Source organism: Tinamus guttatus, unplaced genomic scaffold (assembly GCF_059628265.1).
Source record: "Tinamus guttatus ecotype Peru unplaced genomic scaffold, ASM5962826v1 Tinamus_guttatus_pri_ptg000025l, whole genome shotgun sequence".
Lineage (NCBI taxonomy): Eukaryota > Metazoa > Chordata > Aves > Tinamiformes > Tinamidae > Tinamus > Tinamus guttatus.
The window spans coordinates 1,588,721-1,614,556 of NW_028288559.1; the positions used below are offsets into that span (position 1 = coordinate 1,588,721).

The 25,836-nt window shown below is 38.6% G+C and overlaps 2 protein-coding genes across 6 annotated transcripts; both read left to right on the top strand.

Annotated features, from left to right (window-relative positions):
* The first annotated feature begins 70 nt into the window (after nucleotides 1-70).
* CHMP5 (charged multivesicular body protein 5) lies at nucleotides 71-8,680 on the top strand. Its single transcript, XM_010217385.2, has 8 exons — nucleotides 71-174; nucleotides 3,557-3,661; nucleotides 4,365-4,411; nucleotides 5,896-5,989; nucleotides 6,073-6,144; nucleotides 7,108-7,216; nucleotides 7,508-7,620; nucleotides 8,076-8,680. Exons 1-8 carry the CDS (start codon nucleotides 106-108, stop codon nucleotides 8,124-8,126), a joined length of 660 nt encoding a protein of 219 aa, XP_010215687.1. The 5' UTR covers nucleotides 71-105; the 3' UTR covers nucleotides 8,127-8,680.
* Nucleotides 8,681-9,299: 619 nt separating this feature from the next.
* BAG1 (BAG cochaperone 1) lies at nucleotides 9,300-24,937 on the top strand. Of its 5 annotated transcripts, XR_015913477.1 has the most exons (9): nucleotides 9,300-9,352; nucleotides 11,914-12,042; nucleotides 12,236-12,318; nucleotides 12,985-13,098; nucleotides 13,631-13,738; nucleotides 14,664-14,743; nucleotides 18,514-18,591; nucleotides 21,615-21,677; nucleotides 24,012-24,093. XR_015913477.1 is itself a non-coding variant. In XM_088526183.1 (7 exons), exons 1-7 carry the CDS (start codon nucleotides 9,310-9,312, stop codon nucleotides 24,099-24,101), a joined length of 630 nt encoding a protein of 209 aa, XP_088382309.1. In that variant the 5' UTR covers nucleotides 9,300-9,309; the 3' UTR covers nucleotides 24,102-24,937. The 5 variants fall into 5 exon arrangements, 3 of the variants coding, with proteins under 3 accessions (XP_088382309.1, XP_088382318.1, XP_088382314.1); XR_015913478.1 differs by lacking the exon at nucleotides 14,664-14,743; XM_088526183.1 differs by lacking the exons at nucleotides 14,664-14,743; nucleotides 18,514-18,591 and having other exon boundaries at nucleotides 24,012-24,937.
* Nucleotides 24,938-25,836: the final 899 nt, after the last annotated feature.

Genomic DNA, 25,836 nt, shown 5'->3' on the forward strand with positions numbered 1-25,836 from the left:
GCTCTTCCGGCGAGGCGGTGGCGCAGGCGCCGTGGCGGGCGGAGCCGGCGCTGGGTTTCCGGGGCGGTGGGCGATCGTTAGTGCCGTTGTCCGAGCGCCGCCGCCATGAACCGCTTCTTCGGCAAGGCGAAGCCCAAGGCGCCCCCACCGAGTCTCACCGACTGCATCGGCACGGTGCGTGGCGTCCCAAGGGCCCGCGGGCGCGAAGGGGCCGCGGGGGCTCCGGGACCGGGCCGGGCCGGGCTCCCCGCACCGCCGTGTGTGCGTGCCAGCTTGACGTGCGTAGTTCTGTGTGCGCTTGGTACGCGCCGCGGCGCGAGCGGGCCCGCTGTGTCCTGTAGGATGTTGTTTTATTGGCCGAGAACCTGCGCTTTGCTTTTTAGCAGCGCTCAGTCAAAAGGTAGCTCCAAGCGTGCTCAGTTTGAGTCATAAGTAAGAAGTCTGCGCAAAAAATACCCTTTCGCATTCCTTCCTGCATTCTGAAATCCATCTGAGATGCTATTGTTTACATTTCAGTTTGCCCTTTTGACAGCGAAAGCTAGAGACCAGGAAATCTTTTCCCTCACAATACGTTAATTTCCCTCACATACAAAATAATTTGTTAGATTTCTCGGGAATGATCTTGCCACTCTGAGGTAATGCGTGCTTTCTGTCCTTGAGACCAGCCAATTTTAGATGTGCCAACAGCTTTGCTTCCACAAGGAGCTTGTTCAGTCCCCTTGGGCTTTTGCAATATATAAGTATATTTTAAACAGTTCCTATTTTTGTTGACTGTACAGGATTAACAAACAAACAAACAAAAAACATGAGCCACTGGGAGCGGCATGCTGTTTTATTTTTTCCAGTTATTTATAATTACATTCTCTGGGAATTGGGCTGTACAAGATGCATCAGGTTAACTGGAAAGTAAAGTGCCAGGTTCATTTTACATGTGACCCTTTTTTTATTTTTTTGGCAACCAATAATGAGTTATGGGTTTTAAGAAATGAAATGGAGAGTCTCTCTCAGTGCAGTGTCCGGAAATGAAGTGCTGGCTCTAAGTGCAGGTGTTTGACTCGGGCAAGGTTGTAAACCACTTTATTGTTACTGAATTCCATGTTAGTGTTTTTCCTCCAGTTTTGACAACTTTCATTCTCTGTGGATGAAACTAATTTTTAAAACAATTATGTATGTGAGCAGGTGTTGGGACATCCTTCTGGATGTTCTAAGTTTGTGAATGAATTTGTCTTGCTGTCACATTTGTCCTTTTTGTCAAAGGCTTGCAATGTTTTCAGTTCATACTCACAACAGATAAGTCCTGCTAAAGGAGTAGTGATATCTTTAGGATTATTTTTCTTAAACTGCTTTTGAAAGATCATTAAAAGAGCAAGGTGAGATATCAGAAATGTATGCTGCTGCTTTAGCATGTTAAATTTGGTGGTTTGGAGACACACATAATTTTTAGTTCTCTTCTTTTTGATTTGAAGCATATTTCTCTGTACAATTGAAAGATGGCCAAGTTGCTTTTTAAAATCTCTTACTGAGCTTTTTTATTGCTTGCTTTTTTTTCTAATTATTGCTAGGAAAAAAACTCAGATATCTATTAAATAACAATTATCCATTAATTGTATTCTAAGAGTTTTGAGGAATGATCACAGTCAGTTTGTAAATCAAACATTAAAATATCTAAATGGTTCTAGATTTGTCAATTGAAAATGACAAATGCTTTTCCAGTCTTTCTCTCTGATGTCTGGTTGCTGTTGAGTTCATTGTCTGTCTGCAACATCTGTCCATGCTTCTGTCCGATCTCTCCAGGTAGTCTCCAAGGGACTGCTCTGTCCCTTGCAGTTCCTGCTCTCTCTCTTTTGGTGCCTGCAGAATTTACTGCTTTCCTGAGGGCTCCGAGCTGTCACGAGGGTGGTGGGAGGGAGGTTAGATCAGGAATTGTGGCATTGGCAGCCTGTTTTCATGCTCTGCTTTGAAACAACACTCCAGACTAAAGGTTTTTTCAAAGCAGTTATGGGGAAACTTAGCATAGAGCAAAGGTAGTTATGACCATGATGTTAAGAATGTCATTTTGAAAAAATATATATATAAAACACACACACACAAGTTTTGGAGTAAGCTGCTATTTTGTTTAATAGGGATTTGGGATATGACTTCATTTTCTTGTGCTTAGGTTGGTCTCATTAGCAATAACAAAGGCTCCTGTGTGGGTATTTTTGTGTGTGAATAACAGAAAGCACCTCCTTGAGTCTTAATGCATAATGTAGCTTTCCTTAGCATAAATTGGGTCAATTCTTGAAGGGATTGTTCCTTCATCTGATGTATGTGTATCTCCGTAACATATAATGTGTGCATTTAACATCAAGTTTCTGGACATGGATGCTGGGACACCACCTTACCTGAATTTGCAGAAGCTGATGTACTGTATTTGCGTGATGCTCAGTTTGGTTCTAAAAGTTCAGATTCTGTGTTTGTGATTATGCGCTTATGTAGATAATGGGCATCACAAACAAAGACTGAGGCCGATTCTCCTAGATCTGTGTGTATCCTTATAGGCTCTTGCCTAAATAGCTTGTTTTCCCCTGGGAAGGAGGCTGTCCTTAAAGATGCTCTTAGTTGATGAAGACCCTGGAGAGTTGCTAGACTTGGAACTTACAGGACCTTAAAAACCATAAAATAGCTTATTTTCTTGTTAGTAATAAATTGTTTGGAATAACAAAAAGCATAATGCAAAATTTTCAGTGCCAGCTGTGACTGAGCTCTTTGGTCTCTAGTGTAGAAAGCATTCATGTCAAATGCTCTGCTCAAAATGCCTCTGGCAAAAGCATGTTGCTGTCACAGAACAGTGAGTTGAAAGGAGCTAAAGACACAAAAATTAAAGTGATGGTAATTATATATGTTTAGATACACTGCTAGCAAGTCAGAATTGTCAATTTACACCTGTTCATCTTTTTCTAAAATTAATATATGATTATATATTAATCCCTGTAATCTCAGAATGAAAAATCATAGGGTTTTTTTTTTTTGTCATTTTTCAAAAGAATGCTGTGATTGCCAGTGTGTGTGTGTATATATATTTAATTTGTGTATGCTTAGAATAATCTGTATCTATTTTTGAAGTTTTAATGTTCTCTGCCCGTCAGAAGAGAGCCTTTAGACTTGCTGAACACATCCTTGTTCCTCTCGCGTTGCTCCTCACCTGCCAGCACATAAGATGCTCTGTGTCCATTCTGGCCTCGTCCCTGGCGCTGTGCACAGGCACAAGTTCCTGCACAGAGCTTGTGGCTTGAGTGGGTTTGCAGAGGAGCATCCTGAAGCAGAGCCTGCTACATACAGGGCTTACTGCAGAGCGCTTCTGTTGCTTTGCTTGATTCTGGTTTCTTACACTTGATTTCTTACAGGCTTTAAACTGTTCATAAAATTACTGTGTGAGGAATGAGAGCAGGAAATTAGAGATACATTCAAACCAAGGTCATTGTTTTATTGTACAATGGATAACAGCTTAGTGAATGTTTCTCCTGTCTTCCTCTCCCTCTTTTTTTTTTCCCCTTTTTCCCCTCTTGTATGAAAGGTGGATAGCAGAGCTGAGTCAATTGACAAGAAAATTGCAAGGCTTGATGCAGAGCTGGTGAAATATAAGGATCAAATGAAGAAAATGAGAGAGGGGCCAGCAAAGGTAAGAATCTTCTATGGGGTTTAAGCATGAGAACATCTGACTCGGACTTTTTCTCGTGTAATGGGTTGGTACTGTAGTACTGTAGGTGCTTCAGGTTCTTAAAGTTGTGTCTGGCATCACTGAACTGGTGTAAGATCCTGGAGATGTACTTCTAATCTAAAGTCTCTGTCAAACATGCATCTTAACCCAGTCAGGATTTCATTTTCTTTGTTTCATCTGAAATATAATGTGGTTTCCCCAGCCTGAAAGCTTGCTTCCCTTCTTCCTCCTGTTTTCTGAATCAAGTCTAGTAAGAGAGGCTGTTTAGTTTATCTGCCAAAATAAAAGGTCTGCACTGTTTTGCCAGGGGATAAACATCCGCTACAAACAGTATCACGTATTTTACAGTATTGCTTGATGCTGGCCATTAAAATGTGTTGATGCAAGATGGTTCTGCTTGATCACATTTGACTTCATATTCTGCTTATCAAAAACGAATTCAAGAGCTAGAAGTTCCGAGTGTATTTGCTATTAGGAACATTTACCCAAGTCTGCTTTATTACTCTTTAGTACAGAATGAACCCTGAATGTGACTGCTAAGCTCAGCATGATTAACTGAAGACTCTTTGGGAAAATGTAAATGTTACACATTATGTTCAAATAGTATAAACGAGGGTAAAATCAATTTCTTTTTCCTGATTATGTTTTGTTTCATCTCTTACAGAACACAGTAAAGCAGAAAGCTTTGAGAGTGTTAAAGCAGAAGCGAATGTAAGTTTAAACCTTTCTCAATCCTGAGTTAACCAAAAGCTGTTTTTAAGGAAAGTGGCATTTATCTTTTCAGTACTCTTACTTCTCAGTATTTTTACAAGAAAATAGCTGAACTAGCTTAATCAGCCTCTCAGGAGCAGCTATGTGCACACCTTGTGTCAGCGTTATCTGTGCCTTTTTTGTATGTGAGTATATACATTTGGATTGGGAAAAGCTTATATAAATCCGCTTATCACTAAAGCTGTACTTGACTCCTGAACTTGCTGCACAGGACAAATCCAGTCAGTTTATATCTTTATTTGATTATTGTAAACAATGTACTTCATTTTTCTATACAGAATTTCTTCTATACAGAATTGCTCAATTACTTTTTAAATCTGTATGGCAAGGAGCACAGTAGATTAATTAGATGTTATGAGGACAACTGCTTTCTTTTGTTTTTGACTCTGCAATCTGCTAATCTGATTTGATGTCTTCTCAGTGCCTGTGTTGAAAGACTCAGTAGTTGTTTCCCCATTTATATTTGCTGGACTTGCTTTGCTTATGAGGATAAGAGGCCATCATCATACCCCTCAGTCATCTCTCTGGCAGCTTGTTGAACCTTAGTGTGCTTAGTCATTCCTTGTCCGGAAGCTGCTCTGTGTTTGAATCATCCCTGACCTGCTCTGAAGCTTTTCCAGTTCTGCTACATTCTTTTTGAGATAAAGCACCCAGAATTCCACACTGTATTTAAAATTTAGGTTTGCCTTGCAAATAGCATGATATTCTTTTTTTCCTTTCTTAGCTACTCACAATTTTGCTTTTTGCTTGTTCTGAATACTGCTGAACATTAATGTGGCATTTTCATAGAACTGTTTATCTTTTTATTCCTCCTTGTGAGGGCTTTCCCTCTTACACAGCACATGCTTAGTTTCTGAGGACTCTGTTTCTTTGTTGACAGAAAGAAATAGCCTATGTTAGCTGGATCATCTTCATCCATACACACTCACTGCCTCCCTCAAAGAACTCTAGTAAAACAGTGAAATTATCCTTTACAAAAGCTCTGTGAGTTCCAAAAGATCACATTTACCTAACTTTGTTCTGTATTCTAATTTGATAGGTACTGATGTCATCTTGCTCTATCTGGATCTCCCCTGAGAAATTACAACTTTCCGTATTTTATTTAGCCCTTTTATTTAGTTTGAGGACTAAATATATATATATATTCCGATGAATAGTTCATCTCTTTCATTCTGGGTTCTCAAAATTGAGTGAATTATATTTAGAGTCAGTTGGATGTTATTATTTGTATTTAGTCTATGCCATTTTCTGTATACACTTGAATTTCAGATGTTCTGATGAGCCTCTTATAAAGCAGACTTGCATTACATAGACAGTACAAGTACTTCCATGGTGAACAAGGATTGAAATTTCTAAAAATTAATAGTGTTTTTAAGGTTTGTGTGGTGATATTTTTAAGACATTATTTACATTGTTTTTAACAGGTATGAACAACAGAGGGATAATCTATCACAACAATCTTTTAATATGGAACAAGCTAATTACACTATTCAGGCACTCAAGGATACAAAGACAACGGTACAATATTCATCTCAACTTTCTTTTTTTGTAATGTGGGTAGATACAAACATTAGATACAAACATATTTAATTCTTTTCTAGGTTGATGCAATGAAACTGGGAGTGAAAGAAATGAAGAAAGCTTACAAGCAAGTCAAAATTGATCAAATCGAGGTGAGCTGCTGCTCTCTAATAATTTAGAATATTGAAACAGTGTACTGAAATAGCGATGGGAGTGGAGAACTAAGTAAGTAAATGGCAAGCTCATTAGGTTTTTGTTTGTTTGTTTTGGTTTCTGTTTTTTTGTTTGGTGTTTTGGTATCACCTACCGTTCTTTCCTAATGTCTCTGGTACCACACAATCAGCTGTTGCCTTTACTGCACTACATATTGTTTCCATACTGGCCTAATCTTCCATCTTTCTTCATTCCTCCTTTCATCTCTACATCTATGTAAATGTTAGCGACTGCTTTGTTCTATCCCTTCTTTATCCCTTCTTTTTTTTCCCCTCATGTTGCTACTTCTTTGCCCCACTGTGTTCTTATTCATGGTAGTTACTGAAAAACATATTTTCAAGAAGCATGCAAAGCTTCACAGTATCTTCAGAAAATCCAATTTAAAAACATAATTTAAAAACATAGTATCTTGAAGTGTAACAAACATGCTGCATTAAAATGTTCATTAGATGTCAGTGCTGAATTCCACTAAATTCTTTCCTGTGCTATTTTTAATAGTGCCTATGTGATAAACTCTTAGACAAGGATGATTTTCTTATTTGTATCTATGTATAGTGCCAATAGGTATAGATATGCTAAAATATCTTCTACTTTTTTGTTGTTGCTCTGGCATATTCAGGCCAGATGTTTTTCTCTGGCAGGTAGACGTACTCTCTCCAGATTTCATATTCTCCTATTACGTTATTAGTTTTTTTTAACAGTAGTGGAGGCTGTGCTATAATACTGAATATATATGTAATGACCAGTATTAATGCTACTTCCTCCCCCCCGCCCCCAACTTGAAAAAAGTAAAAAAGGGATTTATATATCTGTGAGTACCTTGTAGGCTGGTTGTGGCTACGCTCTGATAAATTTAGCTAAAAGTGTTGGATAGAGACATGATGATTTTTTTGTTGCTCCAGGACATACAAGATCAGTTGGAAGATATGATGGAAGAAGCCAATGAAGTCCAGGAAGCGCTGAGCCGAAGCTATGGAACACCAGAGATTGATGAGGACGACTTGGAAGCAGGTGAGGAAAACTCACAGTGTTTAAAAACAGTTTTAATTATTCTAAAACAATTTTAATTATTCTTTTAAGCATAAACCTACATTTCTTACAAGAAACTTAACTTTTGTTACCTGAACTTGTTTTGAGTGGCAGGTGGGGGTGGTTTTCGTAGTGATAGTTAAATAAGAAACATAATAAGCAAATAAGAAAGAGTGGTTCATTGTGAACCATGTTTCTGTATAAGAGATACTTTCTTTCTGCAAAAGAAATGCCTTGATTAATTTTTGAACCTACCTAATAATTTTATTTCAGAACTGGATGCACTAGGTGATGAAATTTTAGCTGATGAAGACAATTCCTACTTAGATGAAGCCGCATCTGCTCCAGCAATCCCAGAAGGAACTCCTACCGATACAAAAAACAAAGTGAGTCTTTTCTTTAAAAGAAAAATAGATACATATATTCAGAATGAATCATGTTTATGTGGGTTGCTTGTTGTTTGGAATCCTCCATATGTTAAACAAAAATTGTGCTTAATGCTTTCTGTATTTGGAGTGATCTACTTATGTATGATGAATTAGCCCTCTAAATCATAAGCTAACTATTTTCAAAGATGTGTACATGAGAGAATACAGTGTACTTCATGCTCTTTGTTTTCAAGAGCTAAAATGGCATTTTTAAACTTGTTTTCATAGACTTTATAAGCTTAGTTTTTCATGTTTTTGATTTTCACTGCTGTAATACAGCATCAAATACCAATTGCTTTTATTTTGATCTCAGTTGTCACACAAAGACAATTACAGATATCATTAAATGAAAATTGTGGGGAAAAAATGCAGAACTTGTTAACTTGTCTCTTTTTTTTTTCTCTTCCTTACAGGATGGTGTATTGGTGGATGAATTTGGATTGCCCAAGATTCCTGCTACATAAATGTTTCAAAAGCACAGTGGATATGGCGAACTACATTTTACAAATCAAATTACAAGATTTTTTTTAAAAAAAGATCTGGAGAACTTGTCCTTCCAGTGTAACCTTAATATCACTACATCATAGTACGCAATATGAATGGCTGCTGGTGTTTCCTTTCTTTGAAGAAAGTTGTTCTACTACTGACTTTTCTATTAATGGAGAACTTGGCACAATTTCCTTCGGTGGAAGCAGTCAGTCTAATAGGTTTTGATTTCCTGTGTCTTATCGACAAAGTAATACGTGAAGAGTAAAGGTGACTGTTTATAGCTGAGCTCTGTTTGATTTTGTATTATGGTTCTCTTTCTTGAAATTGAGACTGTATGTTGCTGCTTCCTGTCTGTAAAATAGCTTCCTCATTTCTATGCTTATTTGATAAAGAACTAGATGCATTTTAAAACAAATTCAATCTTGAGACTTTTGTGCTATTGTATTGTAACCTTCTTAATAAATGTAACGGATGATAGGGTTATCATTAACTTTATGTATGCCATTGTAACATAAAATCATTTAGAGTAGCTGATCCTTTGGTGTGGTGTTTTTGGTAATGATCTTAACGTGCTGTGTGTTCCCACTGCTTGACAAGCGTATCCAGAGGTGGAGCCTCATTTTGATCCCTAAAATACCCCGTATACTTTCTTTCCACTGTCACATTTAAACCATACTGTTGCCTCTGCCATGTTTCTCTCCCTGGCAGGAGTAGCAATAGATGTTGTAAGGGGAGAAAAAAAGGAAGTATATAGCCAAGAAAAAAAGACTAAAGAAAACCTGCTGTCTTCCTTCTGCTGAACTCATGGGCCACAGGCCCAGGACTGGTGCCAAACGTCACCGTGGCTGCGGAAGATCAATTGTGCAGCCCGGAGTTAGCTCTTGCCTAACAGGAGAAGCACTTTGTACAACCCTCTGTACAGAAACAACTTGCTTTATCACTAATAAAGGTATTTTTCCCGAGTGTCCCTCGGTGCTGGCAGCAGCCGCGCGCTCTCTTCGCTCCGCCGCCTTCGGGCCGGCGGGACGGTCCCGTGGCGCGGACCGGGCCCAAGGACAGCGCCGCCCCCGGGGGGAGAGGCCTCCTTCCCGGGGCGGGGCTCGCGCCGCCGTGACGCGCTTCCGGCGCGCTCCCGGAAGCGCCGGCAGCCGGGGTGAGATGGCGGCGCGCGGAGCGCCGGTGGCCGTTACCGTCACCTACAGTAAGAGCCGCCCGGGGAGCGGGGGGAGTCGCGTCCCAAGGGGCTGGCGCCGAGGGGCTCCCTGCCGCGGGCTGGTGGCGGCTCTCCGCAGAGCGCGCTGCTCGCGGGGCCTTTGCCGTTCGCCAGCAGCCGGCTGGCCTGGGAGCGTTGTTATCCTTCCGTTATCCTCTTGCCCTGCAGTTCCTTTGTCATTCCTGGCAAGCAGAAGGCGTCCTTCGTCACGGACTTCAGCCAGCGCGTTTCTGTGCGGTGCTGTGGGCTGCTTCCCGTCGCGGCCAGCGCTCTGTGGAAGCGTTTTAGTGAAAGCCCTGTGCGTGCGTGGGTGAAGGTGGGGAAGGTTGGGAATGGGAAGGCTTGAGGAAAAGAACGGTGCTAGGCCCACCTGTATCACTGTGCAATCCACAAATCATTGAATCGGCCTGATCTTTTTTTTCTAAATGTATTTAGAGTTTTTCAAAAGATTTGGAGAAACTTGCATTAGTTGAGATTTTAAATCAATGCTGTCATTTATACAGGAAAAAAAAAAGGAAACTGTGATGCCAATTTTAATCTGTGAAATGTTTTTCATGGTAATTTCATTCATCAGCGAACTGGTAGAATAACTTGTGCCATAGTCACCCAAAAGCGTTATTCATAATTTGTAATTAAAGCTGTCTTCATTGCAAGGCAAACCTTAGCTGTTCTTTTACTCCTTTTTTTTTCTTTTTTTTTTTTTTTAATTTTTGTTTTCTGAACTGCTGACAGTCACAGCCTTCACATACAGCAGATAAATGTGTTTGGGAACTGCTGGAGAGGGAGCTGATGTAGTAGGATTCTGAGCTTAAAATCATTTTTGTTTTCCAGAATGTTCTTGGAGATCTCAGGTTCCTGACGTTTCTATGTAGCTTGTCCCTGGGAGACCAAAACACGTTAAAATAGATATTTATAGCTTCTTCCTGTCTTTCTTTCTTTCATATTGATTAAAATTGGGAAACCCTCCCTGCTTTCTGTTCCTCCAGGATAAATTACTGCAGTGTTTTCCTTTATTGTCACTGTGCTAGTCCTGCACTGTTCAGCCCCTAGTTAGGCATCTAAATAAGATCCAGATTTGCCCAAGTGCTCAGGAGTCAACAGCCTCCACGAGCATACTTGCCTGAACCTCTTTCCAGTGGTGGCCACTGACAGGACTAGAGGAAACGGCCACAAACTGAAGCACCAAAAGTCCCCCTGGAACTTAAGGAAGAATTTCTTGGCAGTGAGGATGACAGAGCACTGGAACAGGCTGCTCAGAGAGGTTGTGGAGGCTCCTTTTCTGGAGATCTTCCAAACCCGCCTGGATGCCACCCTGTGCCACGTGCTCTAGGTGACCCTATGTGTGCAGGTGGATTGGACTAGATGATCTCTAGAGGTCTCTTCCAACCTTAAGCATTCTATAATTCTATGATATATATGCATTGAAAATTAGTGGCATGAGGGCAGTTTTCTTCCTGGTGGTTGTTAGAGGTCTCTCAGTTCCCGTGCAGCCAGGGCTGGTTCATTTTGGTGAGTGTTTTGGCAGGCCTGCAGCACGTGGGAGCAGAGGGTTGCACAGAGCAGAGGCGGGTGAGAGGCAGAGATGAACTGACATGGTCCTTTGGTTCGGAGAACTTCCTGCTGTTCGTTGCTCGTCAGAACCTCGTGGTCTTGGGAAGTCGTAACAGGATTCTCTGTGAGCAGGAGCTGCCGGCTGAGAAGGCCTGGTAGCTGAGGCTGCATTTCAGCTCGCTGATGGTGTGGGCTGTCCAGCTGCTTGAGTTTCCCATTTCTGGCTGTGCAGTCTCCTCCTTAGCCTGCCCAGGTTGTTACACTGATTGACCTGTTCGCATGAAATCATTCTTCGACTGCATCCAAAACCTGTGTTGAGTTGAATGAGGCTAAGAGGGGATTTAAGGGCTAGAGTCTCTCAAGACTTTGGCAATTAAATGATAAGCCTCTTCAAGGCTGCTGTGGGTAAGACTTTGGAGACCCTCCCTAGAACTCATTTGACACTTAGAAACAGTCAGTGCGGGTTTTTATAGCAGCTGGATGTGCTGTTAGGGGAGAAACCATCCTCAGACTGAGAGGGTTCATTTGGAGGGCCCAGCAAAGGGAAGACTGGGAAGACATCGGAGTAAGAGGTAGGGCACTAAGGAAGTGAAAAGTCGTCTCTGGTTTCGTGAGACTCATGTCCTTAAAAGTTCCTGTATAAAGCAGATCATGAAAGTCTGGGCTTCCGTTCTTCAGCTTGTGGAATTCCTGTACCATCTGCATTCTTCAACAGTATTCCCCATCTCGTTTTTATTCGCAGCTTTATAGCCAGTAGATCTTTTCGTTATCCAACTCTTCAGGTTGTCAGAAGGTAAAAATATGTTTTTTTTTTCTTTCAGCTGAGTAACTCTAAGACAAAGGAATTGCAACAGAACACAGTTATTTAAAATAAAGATTGTACATGAGTATTGGTGATTTGAAAACTTTCTGCATTCCCAGAAATAAGTGTGAGAAACTGATTCCCCCTAAATTTTTCTAGGTAACAACCAATCTTACTATTATTCTGATTTTGTTAGGTAACGAAAAGCACAGTATTCAGGTTGCTTCTCATCAGGATGATGGTGAACCTACGTTGCAAGACATGGCTCTGCTTATCGAACAAGTCACTGGTGTTCCAGTTCCCTTTCAGAAACTGATATACAAAGGTAATTCACAAGTCTGTCCGGGTTTCTTAAGGGTGGTATCTTTCATCTTACTTTTGGATATCTGTGTTCAGAATGTTTTGGAAAAAGCATTTTCAACACTTTGTTTTTTATTGCTTGAAAAGAATAGTGGAAAGTATCACCTACTGCTTTTAGTAGTATTTTGACTTTTTTTTTTTTCTCTCATCCCATTAAGGAAAGTCTCTGAAAGAAATGGAACAACCACTGTCAGCGCTTGGTGTTAAAAATGGTTGCAAAGTCATGTTGATTGGGAAAAGGGTAAGTATTGCCATCAGCTTGTTGTTTTGGTTTTTTTTTTAACTGCATTATTCTAATTTCTGTTAGTGGCTCAACTCCTGAACATGGGTATAGGTTTGAGCATAAAACTCACCCTGTGTTCATACCCACAAAGCTGTGTTCAGTCTTATGTACTGCAAATAACTTCGCAGCTTTCTGAAATTACATTCCTGACAAGCTTCTGCCTAATCTGTGGCTTGTCCGCGCTCATGAGCTTCCTGTGTGCTGATTCCCTTTTCTGTCCACCCTGTTTTTCTGGTTGAAAAACAACAAAACCCGGTAGTTGCTGGGTTACTTCTAGTGAAGTGACGTGTGACCTCTTTTGTTAAGTAGAAGGCAAGGTAGGATCTCCTCATATGTTGCCTCTACTTGCAAGATAATAAAGCTAATAGAAGAAAATTACTTGCACTTTTCATTTGCTCTTCAGATTATTCTCATTTAACATGTTTATATGCATTACCACTGCATTTGTTGTTAAACTTTGGAAGCAGCTTGTTAGATAGGCACTAAGGTACGGAAAGAATAACCACAGTATAAAATTTAAGTGAGCAAAAGCCTTCACTTCCATACTGTGCTGTTGCTGCATGTTAGCTACATCATAACCCTATTTGTTCCACAGTTGTGAATTTTATGCTTTTGAATACACAGAATAGTCCAGAAGAAGAGGCTGAATTAAAGAAGTTAAAAGATTTGGAGAAGTCAGTAGACCAAATAGCTAATAAATTAGAGGAAGTTAATAAAGAGTTCACAAGTATCCAGAAGGTATGTCAGCTCTGTGTCGTTTTAAATGTTTGCAAAACTGCTTTTAGATGCCTATTTTTAAAAAATACCACTTGAAGGTTTTCTACGGTCAGTAATAAGCTGTCCCTTTTATCTTTTCAAGAGGCCTGTAAAATTTTTAATAAACTTCAAATGCTACTTATGAGTTTTCAGTATAGGAACCTGAATGGCACTCTTTAGAGAGGAAAAAAAAAAGGTAAATATTGTTGAATATTGAACAAATGATACACTTTAGATGTAGAAAAACATGAACAGTTCTCTCATAATTCAAAGACAAATGGCTGTTCCTTTGAGATTTTTTTAAAAAATATTTTAAGAAATCTAATGGATCTTACAGTTAGTATTTCAAGCATTGATGGAGAAAAGAAAAAAGAGATTGGAGTTTTTATTGTACCTGAAACTATAGAAATAGTAAAAAATATTTTTTACAGTGGATTGATTTTTTTTTTCTAAGGTGAGTAGTATGCAGGTTGTGAAGTAATGTTATACTGTCTTCCCTCTTTTTCTTTGTCAGGGTTTTTTGCCAAAAGATCTCCAAGCAGAAGCTCTGAAAAAGCTGGACAAGAGGATAAAAGGAATTGCAGAGCAGTTCATGAAGATCCTGGAACAGATAGATGCTATTGTAAGTAAATAATCACAGAAAGGCACCATATCCCTAAAGTTTACTTTTAAGACTAAATCTTTAATACAATGTATTTGATATTTTAAAATACTAACAAATACATATATTTTAAGATAGTTAATTGGTTTACTCTTAATTTTCTCTTGCCCCTTTATTTCTCCAAAGGCTGCCAAATAATGACATTAATGCCTGTGTAAGCATCCCCGTTCTATAGAAGAGCTTCATACTGGGCAATAATAGCCTGTCAAGACTGCATGAAACAGGCATCCTTTACTCAGGTTTTACCCTTCTAGTAAAGGTATCGAAAGGATGGGGCAAAAAAAAAAAAAAAAAAAAAACAAAAAAAAACAGAAGCACTTTTTCTATATTGCTTAAGAACAAGGAGGTCCTGAAGAATTTTCTGGTCAGTTGTATGTGGACTGACAGTACTTGTACTCAAGATGTCTGCATACTGAGGACTGGGTTCTTTATTTGAAATGTACTGGAGTTTCTCCAAGTTTCTCACAGTCACTAATGGATCATAACTCACAGCATCCTTCTCGAGTAAGCTGTGTATCTCCCTGTAGAATGCAAGAACTGAGAGTAAGGTGAGAGCAAGGGTCTTGCCCCAAATTGTGGCAACTGGCGTATTTTGTTGTTGAGTTTCTATGTCTGTTGGGTTATTCTTTTTCACTTTGTTGTCTAATTCTGTTGCATATCATGTTTTTAAATTCCTATTCTGAAGAAGCACCGCATTGCTTTTCTGTGGTAGTAATGTCTTTGGGTCTACTGCTTTCCACAGTGACCCTTTATGGGTTTATTTGAGCATGTTTTGGTACAAAGTTCTATAGTCTGTGTAACAAATGGATTTTAATTGATGAGTGCTTTGAAAAAGATGAACAGCTCTGTATATCATAGAGTAATAATTTGAATTGGCCCTTACCAGATGCTGTACATTATGTGTTGCTGGGATTGGCGGGGAGTTTGTTAACTTATTTCCTCCTTTCATACTGTGCACCTTTAATGGTAAGTTAGCCTTTGCTGTTTGCTGCTGAGAATTTAGCTTATGCTTATTATAGCTGACAGTGCTAAGTTTTAATTTTTCTTGTTCATCATAATTAAAGGGAAAAAAAAAAAGGGTTCAGTATTTTGAAGTCTTCAACTTCCAGTAGCCTTCGTAGGTTCTTGAATGCTATCAGACAAACAAGCTTAATACAACTGATTCCTTGTTTGAAATGGCAAATTTCCTATGTGTTAGTATGAAAATAGCAATGAAATGACAGTTAGCTCATTTGGATTGGGTCAAAACGTATTTCTGATCCTACTGATTTCTGGTGCCATTGTCCCGTCTGGGGAAAAAAAAAAAAAAAAAAAAGCAGTATTTGTATATGCTTGTGTATTTTCAGTCCTGGAACATAATAACAGTCTTGAAAGACCCTCTCCATTGCAATCAGACAAAGTTTCCCAAGTTTTCTTTTGATGCTGGTATTGTATGTTTTAAACAGGAAGCTATTTACCCCGATATCCAAAATGCTCTAGATAGTACTGGACATGTACTTGGAGGGTTAGTAAATGACTTTGGGAACCTTATAAGCTGGTGTCTTCTTGTTTCATTGAAATAATGGACTTCAGGTGCCTCAATTTTCTCTTGTGGAAGGGGAGTAGTCAGGGCTAAAAATAATCATGATTAGTGTCTTTTCATATTGGCAATAGTTATCTATAACTTCATTGTAAAAAAGCCTAGAAGCTGACATTTACTAGACTCATGTTTTTAAGGGAGGAATGCAAATTAGGACTTCTCATAGCAGTGGATGAAGGTACATTTTGGGGCCAACCTGCATATTTATTTGGCTTAATATTCTAATAAGACTATGGCTTTTATCACAAAAACTAAATTTGAATCTTACAGATAAGATACAGAATCTTTGCATAAAATGTAGCTCCTCGGTGTACTGTTATTACAGTAGATTACATGATCAGGCCCCATGTTTATTAAGGTATTACGAAAAAGTACTGCAGTTGTGGAACATACAGATGAAGGGACACAGAAGACCAAAGAGGTATTTTTGTGAAGAGTAAACAGGAGCCACTGAAGTAAGAAATTGGGTGGAACAAGTGATAAATGCAAATGTAAAGCAGAAAGGCAAAAAGCTTTCAGAAAGCTTTTTTTTTTTTCTTTTTCTGAAATGTTTTACACACGTCTTAATATTCCCAAGTTAAAACCAACCCTTAACAAATCTTTTGAATGCCATTCATTTTATAAATGGAATCAACAGCATATTAAAGAAAAAGTAACTGAGGGAGCAATTTCCTAGCAAGATGAAAGAGTGAATGTGCTGTGGAAAGAAAATCTACCAATAATTTTGCATCATAAATGTTTCAGTTTGTTTCTTTGGCAGAATGGTTATGAAAGCACTTTAAAATGTCTTAGGCATTGTACATTGTTTGAATCAATTCAGAAAATCAAGCTTGACACAAAATCAGTTTATTTGGTATTAAGCTAACAGGTATTAAGTCATTTACTAACAGTTTATATATAGCTATATATAAACTATATACTGTGTTTTGTCTGTTCTAGGAGTGTAAGAATACTAGTGCTGGCAGATGTATTATTACTTAGAGGAGCTGATTTGTGAACTAAAAATACTTTTTTTTTTAATAGACTTCACGTATTTAAGAACTATGAATTTAAAGTGTGTCAGGAAGTGGCAATAGTAATTCAAGAGTCATACAGTATTGGGGTGGGAGAGAGAAAATAGGATGGTATTACTCACAAAAATGCAAAAACAAAGCCTTCAAAGAATGTCTCTGAGTACCTGCAACTTGGAACGTTTTAACCTTAAAGATTTGGTTACAAATAGCTACTGCTTCTTCACAGGAGAGCAGAGAGTGGGATCTTTTAAGCATCTAACACGTTTTGGAATGCTATGAAACGTTCTGGCCTTTGCACAAGCTGCAAATCTTTTTTTTTCAGGAGGAATACAGATTCAGTTTTCCTCAGAAATTGAGGAATTGTGTGCATAGATGGAAATGCATTTATTTCAGCAATTAAAATATCTGGTCCAGGAGTAAAATTCAAAGCATATCACCTATTACAAATCTCAGCAAGTAGAACACAGAAAAATGCCTGACTTAATTAGTGGGCACAGTTTTTTAGACAAGTTACTGAAGCAAAGGAAAGAAAGGAGCTTTCCTGGGATGAGTAGGAAAATTTAAACCCACAGGCCTGATACTACACCTTTCTTGTCAGCTCTACTCTAATTTACTTGTAGTCTGTCATTGATTTTGCTACTTGAGAGATGACTGTGTTCTCATGATGATTCCTTATTAAATTTCTTGAAATATTTCAAGTCACTGTGAAATCTCTTGTCAAATTGGACAGAGCAGATAAACCAATGCTCAAGTAAGGATTAAATAAGGGATTCTGCAAATAGCATTATTTTGCTATCCTTTTACAAACACTTCTTCTATGAAGTTTTACCACTTATAATTGGAGGGATATGAGCTTACATCTGAATCTCTGATTTCATTTGGATAATTAAACTTTTTGATTGACATTTCTTATTTTTAACTCTTAAATCTCTTAATATGGATCATAAGTGCAAAATCAAAGGAGAATATATTTCTAAAGCACAGAAGCATGAAAGTGCTGTCATTGCTCAGTGAGCTTAGAGCCGTGGTGTCTCTACAAGGCATTAGCATTGTTGCTGTGTGTGGTAGAGTGCTTTTTTTAAATGAATTTGATATAAAAAATCTATAAGGCTTCTAGCTCTTGCTGCTGTTGACTGCTAGTGTGGAAGACCCTACTTTTTTCTCATAAATTTGATTAGCATTTGTTTTGTGTATTAGCTAATTACAGTGCTATAAACTGAATTCAGGCACCAAATCTTACCTTCTGAGTCCTGTGATTTGGGAAGGAAAAAAAAATAGGAAAGCAAAGAGTAACAGAGTACTCAGAGTAAAAGCAAAAAAAGCAAAGGGTAACATTATGTTTGAAAATCCTTATTGCAAGTGCTCCAGTAGCAGAGGAAGCCTGGGCAGAGCCGACAGTGATGTTCTGCAGCAAAGGGATGTTCTTTGATTGGGAGACCAGCTGGGAGAAGGAAGAGGAATGAAGAGAGAGTCCGTATTTTGTAGGAAGCAGAGCTCAGGGAAGAGGGCATCTGAGTTCATTGTTAGAGGAGCACTCGAGAATAGAGAGAAAAACACACGTGAATTCAGTATTGTCAAAGGTGGTTGGTTTTAACAACCTTTTATGAAGCATGGTGGATGGCATACCTACAGGACAGGAATTTTTGAGGGTGTAATGTATTAAGTCAGCGTATCCTCCTGGTAAGAACCCTCAGAGACGTGGTCAAGAACGTGGTTAGCCAACGGTGATACAGGCACTTTCTGTAGTGGCAAAATCCTCTTTGCGGGAGAAAAACACCAACCAAACCCCTGTGCCCAGGAGTGCTACAGAAGTTGTTGGGTAAAGCCAGCATGGCGGTTGGCACTCAGAACTCAAAGAATTTAAAGGAAGGGATTGAAAGCCCTGTGAGACCTAAGCAGGGTTTTGTCATGGAGAAAGTAGAAGGCAGATACGAGCCGTGCCGCGTGAATCGGAATATGCTGTGCAGAGGAAAGCTGCCTACTAACCCAAACTGTCGCTCTGCGAGAAATGCACCAAGACAGACATTTAGCAAGAGCTTTGCATAAGCACTGCCTAGATTAAGTTACTTTTAAAAGGAGATATATATATATATATATATAAAACTTGATTTTAATTAAATATTGAAATGTTATTGTGACTCAAGGTTTATTGCCAGCTTCACCTGTTAAACCCTGCATAGCTGGACAACGTATTCCTGGAGAGGAGACGTAAGCTGACTAAGGTAAAACAGAGAGACTGTGGGATTTAATTTGCTGTTAAGATTTGTAAGCTTTACGAAGTTGACTGCAAAATGCCATTTGATTGGTTTGGCAAGTTAGTACATATAGGGCTTCCAGTTCTATATCTTTACCTAGGGCTTTGAGGGTGTGATTTTAAAAACACCTATGAGGGTAGGCAGACAAACATAGGATTTTGCATGCACAGATGCATTTAAAACAGTTTGGGAAAATACTGTCAAAATATAAATAGTCTAAATGTAACCTTTTTCAGATTTCAAAGTTTTTTTTTTCAGGTACCAATATTTGTTTTTGAAATGGATATTTAGTGGCAGGCTCACCTAGAATTCTCTGTCTGGTTTTAATAGTTAGACTTATTCTGATAATAGAAAACTGTTTATTTTCCTGTTGCACTTTGATAGGAACACCAAAATCTCTCAGAAGTTGCAATCCGAGATAAAAAGCTCTGGGCAAAGAGAAAAAACAAAAAGCGATAGATAATGCTAGGATATTATTTCATTTTTTAAATTTCATTATTAATAAACTCTGAATCATGGAGGGCTTCAAGGCATAGAAGAATTTCTGTGAAATAGTGACATCTTCATTTTCTGGTGAGAATCAATATCTGATCTTTGGCTGATTTTTATTCTTCCAGGTTAATACACATTATAGATATTAGGTATCCATACCTAAAATAGTTTCTTCATGTCCAATGTTTTTTGTCGTATTTTTCATTTCAAAAATGAATATTGTACAAAATTAAGGGAAATATGGGAGTTTCCTCTTGTGGTTACAGGGCCCTGTGTCATAAACAAGATCCATTAAAATGCTTCATATACCTTTATTGTATTTTTTTTTCTGTGACATTTGTGAGTTAAGACTGCTGTTTGAAGAAGATTCAGTCTCAGCTTTAAACTAACTTTTCAGTTGTTCCGCAATGTCTTTGGAGCATTCTGAAAGAAAAGGATATAATAAAGTCTTACTACAGGTTTAGCCTGCCTCAGGGAGCTAGGGCTTATTGCGGTGCACAGCACTAGAAAAAAAAGGCATGTTTTGGAAGAGCTATGTATCCCCTAAGATGAACAGTTAAAAAATAAATAAATAAAAGTTGTGCCTTGAAAAATGGACATTGACCACTACTAAAATGAAGCTTTTGTTTGTTTAGAGAGTTGGAAATCCAGAGATGGAAAGGATAGATAGGCCTTAGAAAAGAAACTGTGTCTTGGGACAAACTGAAGAATATTGCTAGTGATAGAGAAGGACCTTCAGTCTCTGAAAAAAAAAAATCACTTTTAATTTTTAGACATTTCTCTTCCTTTTTGCAAGATAGCATTGTACCAGTTTGCATTTGGAAGGATGTCCCTGTTCATCTGCAGACTGACCTGTTTCGTGCCTTTGCATTCTGCTAATAATTTTTCACCCTGAGAGAAATATTTTTAGTTTCTGGTGTTGTTTGCAACAACAGTCTGACATAAAAGATTTCTGCAAGGGAAGTGCCTTTTTTTGATCTTGAAGGAAGTGTTTAAAATGATCAATTTAATAATACTGTTATTTGGAAAAACTCCTAATGGTACTGGAGCAACAGAAGTGGGAGGTGGAACCCCAGGAACAGAATATTCCTTCTCTTCTCCATCTTCCAAAACCAAACCAACAAAATAGACAAAAACAAACAAATAAAAACCAACCAAACAAACAAACAAGCAAAAAAACCCTTGACCTTGAGAGTAGGCTATCACAGTAGTAGTTATTGCCATTTTAAAGCTTCATGCTGTTCCAGAGACAAGAAGCAGCATTCAATGTTCCTACTTCCAGTGAGGGTGGAAGAAGAGTGATGGGGGTTTTAGACCAGGGCTTACATGTAAGTAAAATGCAATAATAAGTTCCAGCTCAATCCGTGTCCCCTCTGTGTCCCCTTTGTCCCCCCTCTAGCAAATGTGCTGAGCTGGGCTGTTAATATTTCCTTGTCTGGTACCACCTGCAATGGACACATACCAGAGGCAGATCTCTGCTCCAGAACTGCCCCAATTCTCTTTTAAACCCGTAGTTTCACTTCTCACCATGTCATTTTTTTGTTGTGAAATCTTGTGTATTTTTAACTCCTATGTTAAATTATGTGCAGGACTCCTATATTTAATACTATGTATGTTTGGCTGGACTTCAAAGGAAAATAGACTATTTTTTTTTCTTTCTTTGCCTTATAAATGATTATGTAGCAGAACAGAGGGAAAGATAAGGTAGTCTCTAGTCTTGGTGTAGCGTTAGGAGGGAAGAAGTGTCACAGTAAGAAACTCCAAGATGTGATGGTGTAATGATGACATAATGTTTCTAAAAAGAAAAATAATAATAAAAAAAACAACCCACAACACCCTCCCCCACCAATACCCCAGTTTAGCTTATCTACAGAGGAAGTAACCAGGTAAAACTTGCTATGATGTTATACGTTGTTATACATATATATTGGATGGAAGGAGTGTGGAAGCTGATGCATTTTGACTGAAATTCAGAGCTTTCACGTACCTTCCAACACCTTCCATGAATAGATTGCTAAGGATACATACAGCTTAAGCAGACTAGCAGTGCCTGCATTACTGATGCAGCCTCATACTGATTGTATAGCAAGGGTGTAGTTTGATGTTGACGAGTGTTTGTAAGAAGTTACTGCACCTTCAGTCATCTCTGAAAACCTGAAGAAGAGCCCAGCAGAAGAGTTAACATAAGTATGTTACAGTGGACAAACTGTGTATGGTTTATTGCTGTGTGTCAGCTGAAGGCATATGGTAAGCTTGCTAGCTCAGTTGTTTGCAATCATCATGTTATATGTATGTATATATGTATATATATAGTTTTGAAATTACTGATTTTTCTTTTGAATTCTTTCATGTGTAGTCACCCTCACTAAGCAGGCATGCCATTTTCAGGTTGCCTGTTAAGAGGATTCAGCTCTCTGATACATTAACTTTTTACTGTAAGTTTAATATGTTAGTTTCAAGATTAAGCTGCATCAACTTGTTCGCTTATTTTACTGCAGAATCTGCCAGAGAATTTCAGTGATTGCAAACTGAAAAAGAAGGGATTGGTGAAAAGGGTTCAGGTGAGTTCTTTTTCCAACAACAGCTTGTGAAAATGAGAGCAGTTTACAGCTTAGGTCTTTGCAGAATTTATTGCTACAGTGCTATTTCTCATGAGCTCTTTCTGAGTAGTATTTAATACTTCTATAAAGGAGCATAGAAAAATACAGATTTTCATAGCTCATACTATTTTCAAATGATATTTGTAATTTATATTAGTGGTTGGCCTTATGGCTGCCTGATGAAGTGAGCAATTCCAATTACTTTTAAAAGAAACAGAATCATTCTTTTTGCCATATTTGTGCAAGTTGAAGAGATGAGTGAGATCTGGGTACAACAGTGCAGTCAGCTAACTCCTGCTGGAAGCTGGGAAACACTTTGCTCGAGGTGCTTTTTGGAAAATTTCTACTATGACATACCAGCTTTCTATAGAAATTAAACCACTAAACTAAAAGCTGTATGGAGGAGTGTTTGTACTTTTTTTTTTTTTAAATTATTGCTTTGCTGTTTCATAATGTTTATATTTTTCTAAGTGTTCCTGAATTTGTTACCAAATGCTGGAATTAATTCTCTTCCACTGTGCCCCTTAAAAACAAACAAACAAAAAAACCCACACAACTTCCGTAGACAAGTGGTAGTCCTACTCGGATTACTGTTTTGATTTGTATTGTGCTAGCTTCAATCATAGGTTAGACTCCTGAAAATTATTCGTGAATGTTCCTTTTGTTCATATATGGAATTGAAAGGTTTTGTCTTTTGCCATAAACTTTACCAAACTTCCAAATATATTTCCCAAGTATTTTAAAATGGCTGTTTATTTCAGAGAAATTTCTACCAAGCAGTGCTTTGTAGTAGAAGTGCTTTCCTTTAAGTCAAAAGCTTTTTGGACTCTGCCACAGAGATAAGGTCAATTAATGCAAGTAGAAATGAAGATGGTCTTCTGGCAAGGTTATGTTGTATAGAGCTCTGAATAATTTTGATTCCATGGGCTTGACCAAAGTAGCTAGCCTACAGTTACTACTGTAAACCTCATTGCAAACTGCTAGTGCTCCACTCTTGGATGAAGTTATTGCAGAAATAAGTGGGGCTTTGAATAAGAACTGCTGTTGAAGTCTAAAGTGGACTTTGTTGAGCAGAGGTCTGAATTAGCTATGAGCTTGTATGGGGACGGTGTTCAGCTTCTGTTGATCCATTTGGGGACTGCAGAGGAATCTAAGGGATTTCAGGCCAAAGCAATAATTTATTTTTCCATTTCTATTTTTCCAGCAAGGAAATGATGACAAATTATACTTAATACTTTAAATGTATGCTTAATACTCTATAGAAGCAAGAGGAAGTTATTAGCAGCTTTCTGTTGCTGACGACCACTCATGTCTTCCAGAGTGGTGGCTTAGATGTAAAACACTTGCACCCTACAACAGTGACAGTTGTCACCTTGAATTCTTCATCACGCAAGTCTTGGTAGAAGTGAGTTTATGTCAGGTTAAGGGGTTGGGCAAAAACAGATGATCCAAAGCTTAGGTGCTCTTTGAAAAGCACTGGCCTGGCATAACAAATAGAGGGAAGGAGGAGAAAGTTTCTTAATGCTATTTCAATCTAAGTAGCATTAAATACATTGCTTGACTGTAAAGTCTATTGCAAACATAGCAAAACCACATGTAAGATGTGTGTATATAGAAACTATAGTTAGTGCTTTGGACTCAGCCTAGAAGAATATATTGGTGGAAGCTTAAAGTGTTAAGGCATGCTGTGATCAGGAAGCCAAGGTAACTGGCTTGTCGCTGGCTTGTAACTGCTGCACGTGAGTTACTACAATTGTAGGAGTTTGTGAGCACGTGGCAAGAAATGCTCAAGGTCCTGTGGACTGCTCCGTTTGGGAAGGAACTTTCCGCCACTGAGGCACATTGGCTGCTTGTCAAAGATGAGGGTTCATGTTGCCCTGCAGTCTTGAGAAGTGCAAACAGAGCTCTTGGCTTAACCAAAGCTTGTTTTGATCTGGCTCAATAGGATCCCACTTAGGCCCCAGAAGTGTGTATTGTAGGAAGGAGTTTTAAAGTTATGTTCCAAACCGAAACCCCCAACTTGTCAACACTTTTTTGATCCTTACTGATAATTGCGGATTTTAGATTAACTTGAAGGTTCAGTGTCAGTGAGGATGGACAACCACATTGTTGTCACATTTCCACGGAATTCCAGGTAAATGAAACTATTAATAAGCCATTGTGAAAGCTGGTCTGGGAGGTGGTTGTTGAATTGCCTTCTTATATGATGTAAACTTTAATTTCTTTTCTTAAGAAGCAGTCTACCATTGCTGAAATTGCATCCCTGTTAACTTTTGTTTGTTTCCTTACTTTCAGGCTTTTCTTGCCCAGTGTGATACAGTTGAAGGAAATATTGGCCAAGAAATGGATAAGTTGCAATCAAAGAATTTGGCGCTGGCAGAATGAGGCATTGCTCTACTTAATTAGGAAACATAATTGCTCTATGAGCAAGAAGAGAAGTTTGCTCTTTGTTTTGGAGCACTTATTCAGCTTTTTTTTTTTTTTTTTTTTTTTTTTAAAGCCCAGTCTGTTAGACTGGTACTAGTTAATCAATACTTGCTGGTTGTCATGTTTGCCACTTGATTAGACCTGTTATTCTGAAAAGAAAACAATCCTTCGTAAAGAATTGCAGAAATAATATTTGTGGTGAATTGTCATGTATTTTATGGACGAGTGCATAGTCAACTGAGTAACAAAGTTTGCAGTGATGGGCAATTTTGTCTGTTATGTCTTGGAATTTATTTACAGCTCAAATCAAAGAAGATAATGTGATCATAAAGATGCCATAAGTCACAATTGTGGAACTTCAGCTTGATTGAAAAACTGAAGCAACATCTGGAGAAGTATAACATTCTAGTAACAGTTCAGAGCAATAAAAAGACCACATATTTGTATCTACTTAATGTTTGTATGCACTGATAAATATAAGAAAGCTTGATTATAAGGGAGTTGTACCTATTTTAGCCTTAAATTGTCATAATAAATGGAATGTACTCTAATATGTATGGTACTTAATTTTGAGTGGTGCTTTACATTGTTGTTGAGCTCCTCGATACAGGTGTATATTTTTTTACATGGATTTCTGGTGGACTGTGTTTTATAGCTTATTTTTATTGCTCCTGTTATGTCTCGAGTTATGGTGGGAAATGAAATGGGATCATTTATGCTGCTCATGTATAAAGGGTTCAGTTCAAGCGAGGTATGAATAAGGAGCTATTTTAAAATATATGTTCAGCTTCCTTTCTAGTTGCACTGAATCCATTCTATATTTAGTGGAAATTTGCAGTGGTTGTTTCTGACTGATGCAGGCTGAGCCAGTTCTGTTGGCAGTTTGAGCTGGAGCCCACAGCTGGCATACGTGTAGTGGGAGCTGCTTTTTCACTGATGCTTCTGATGTTTCTGATACTTCACAGTAACCAGTGAGATCTTTCCTGGGTAGGAGCCTGTTCCTGTGACAAACCTGAGCTCCTTCAACTCATGCAGGTCAGAGGCTGAGGATGAAATGGCCTCTTAGCTAATGAGGTTTTATCTGCATATGACTGTTTTACGATTAGCTCTCCTTACAAAATAGAAAATGTGACTAAACAGATAATAAGTTACAACCATTAAAGTGTCGTCTTACTGTATTTCTCTGCTGTTTGTAATTGGAGGAGCATTTCTTTAGTGAAAAGGACTATGGGACAAATGAAATGGTAGCCCTGCATTAAAAATGGGTCACTCTTGTCGTAAAAATGCCTGTTGGCCATATGATTCAATCTGCCATATTTTTTGTTACCATTTTTATTGCATTTTTTTTTCCACCTGAAACTGTTTTTTTAGGAGCTGTAGAAGATTTTAAGCCCTAAAATCCTAGTAAAATCCTCTTGGCTATGAATTAGAGAATGGTGTCTGTGGTAGGACTGTGTCCTTCCTCGTGCTAGTACTGTGGCCCAAGTGTATTTGCTCAGTGCTTGAGACCTGAACCCGTCTCAAAGTGCGATGGATTAATCCAAGATTTCCAAATAGTAAGTCTTTGCTAGGCTGTTAATCGGGCGCCCAAGGAGCGCTGACGAACCCTTCCCCCTGGCATGTCCGCATTCAGAAGCCTTGTCCAGAGCTGACCAGTGTTCTGTGCTAACTCCTGTTACCACTGTTCAGTTTC

Bases quoted from the DNA above. Each gene is read 5' to 3' on its own strand.
- CHMP5 (XM_010217385.2), top strand. From the start codon at position 106: ATGAACCGCTTCTTCGGCAAGGCGAAGCCCAAGGCGCCCCCACCGAGT. The intron at 4,412-5,895 runs GTAAGTTTAAAC...TGTTTTTAACAG, and splicing joins GTGTTAAAGCAGAAGCGAAT to GTATGAACAACAGAGGGATA. The intron at 5,990-6,072 runs GTACAATATTCA...ATTCTTTTCTAG, and splicing joins TCAAGGATACAAAGACAACG to GTTGATGCAATGAAACTGGG.
- BAG1 (XM_088526183.1), top strand. From the start codon at position 9,310: ATGGCGGCGCGCGGAGCGCCGGTGGCCGTTACCGTCACCTACA. The intron at 9,353-11,913 runs GTAAGAGCCGCC...TGATTTTGTTAG, and splicing joins GGCCGTTACCGTCACCTACA to GTAACGAAAAGCACAGTATT. The intron at 12,319-12,984 runs GTAAGTATTGCC...TTGAATACACAG, and splicing joins TCATGTTGATTGGGAAAAGG to AATAGTCCAGAAGAAGAGGC.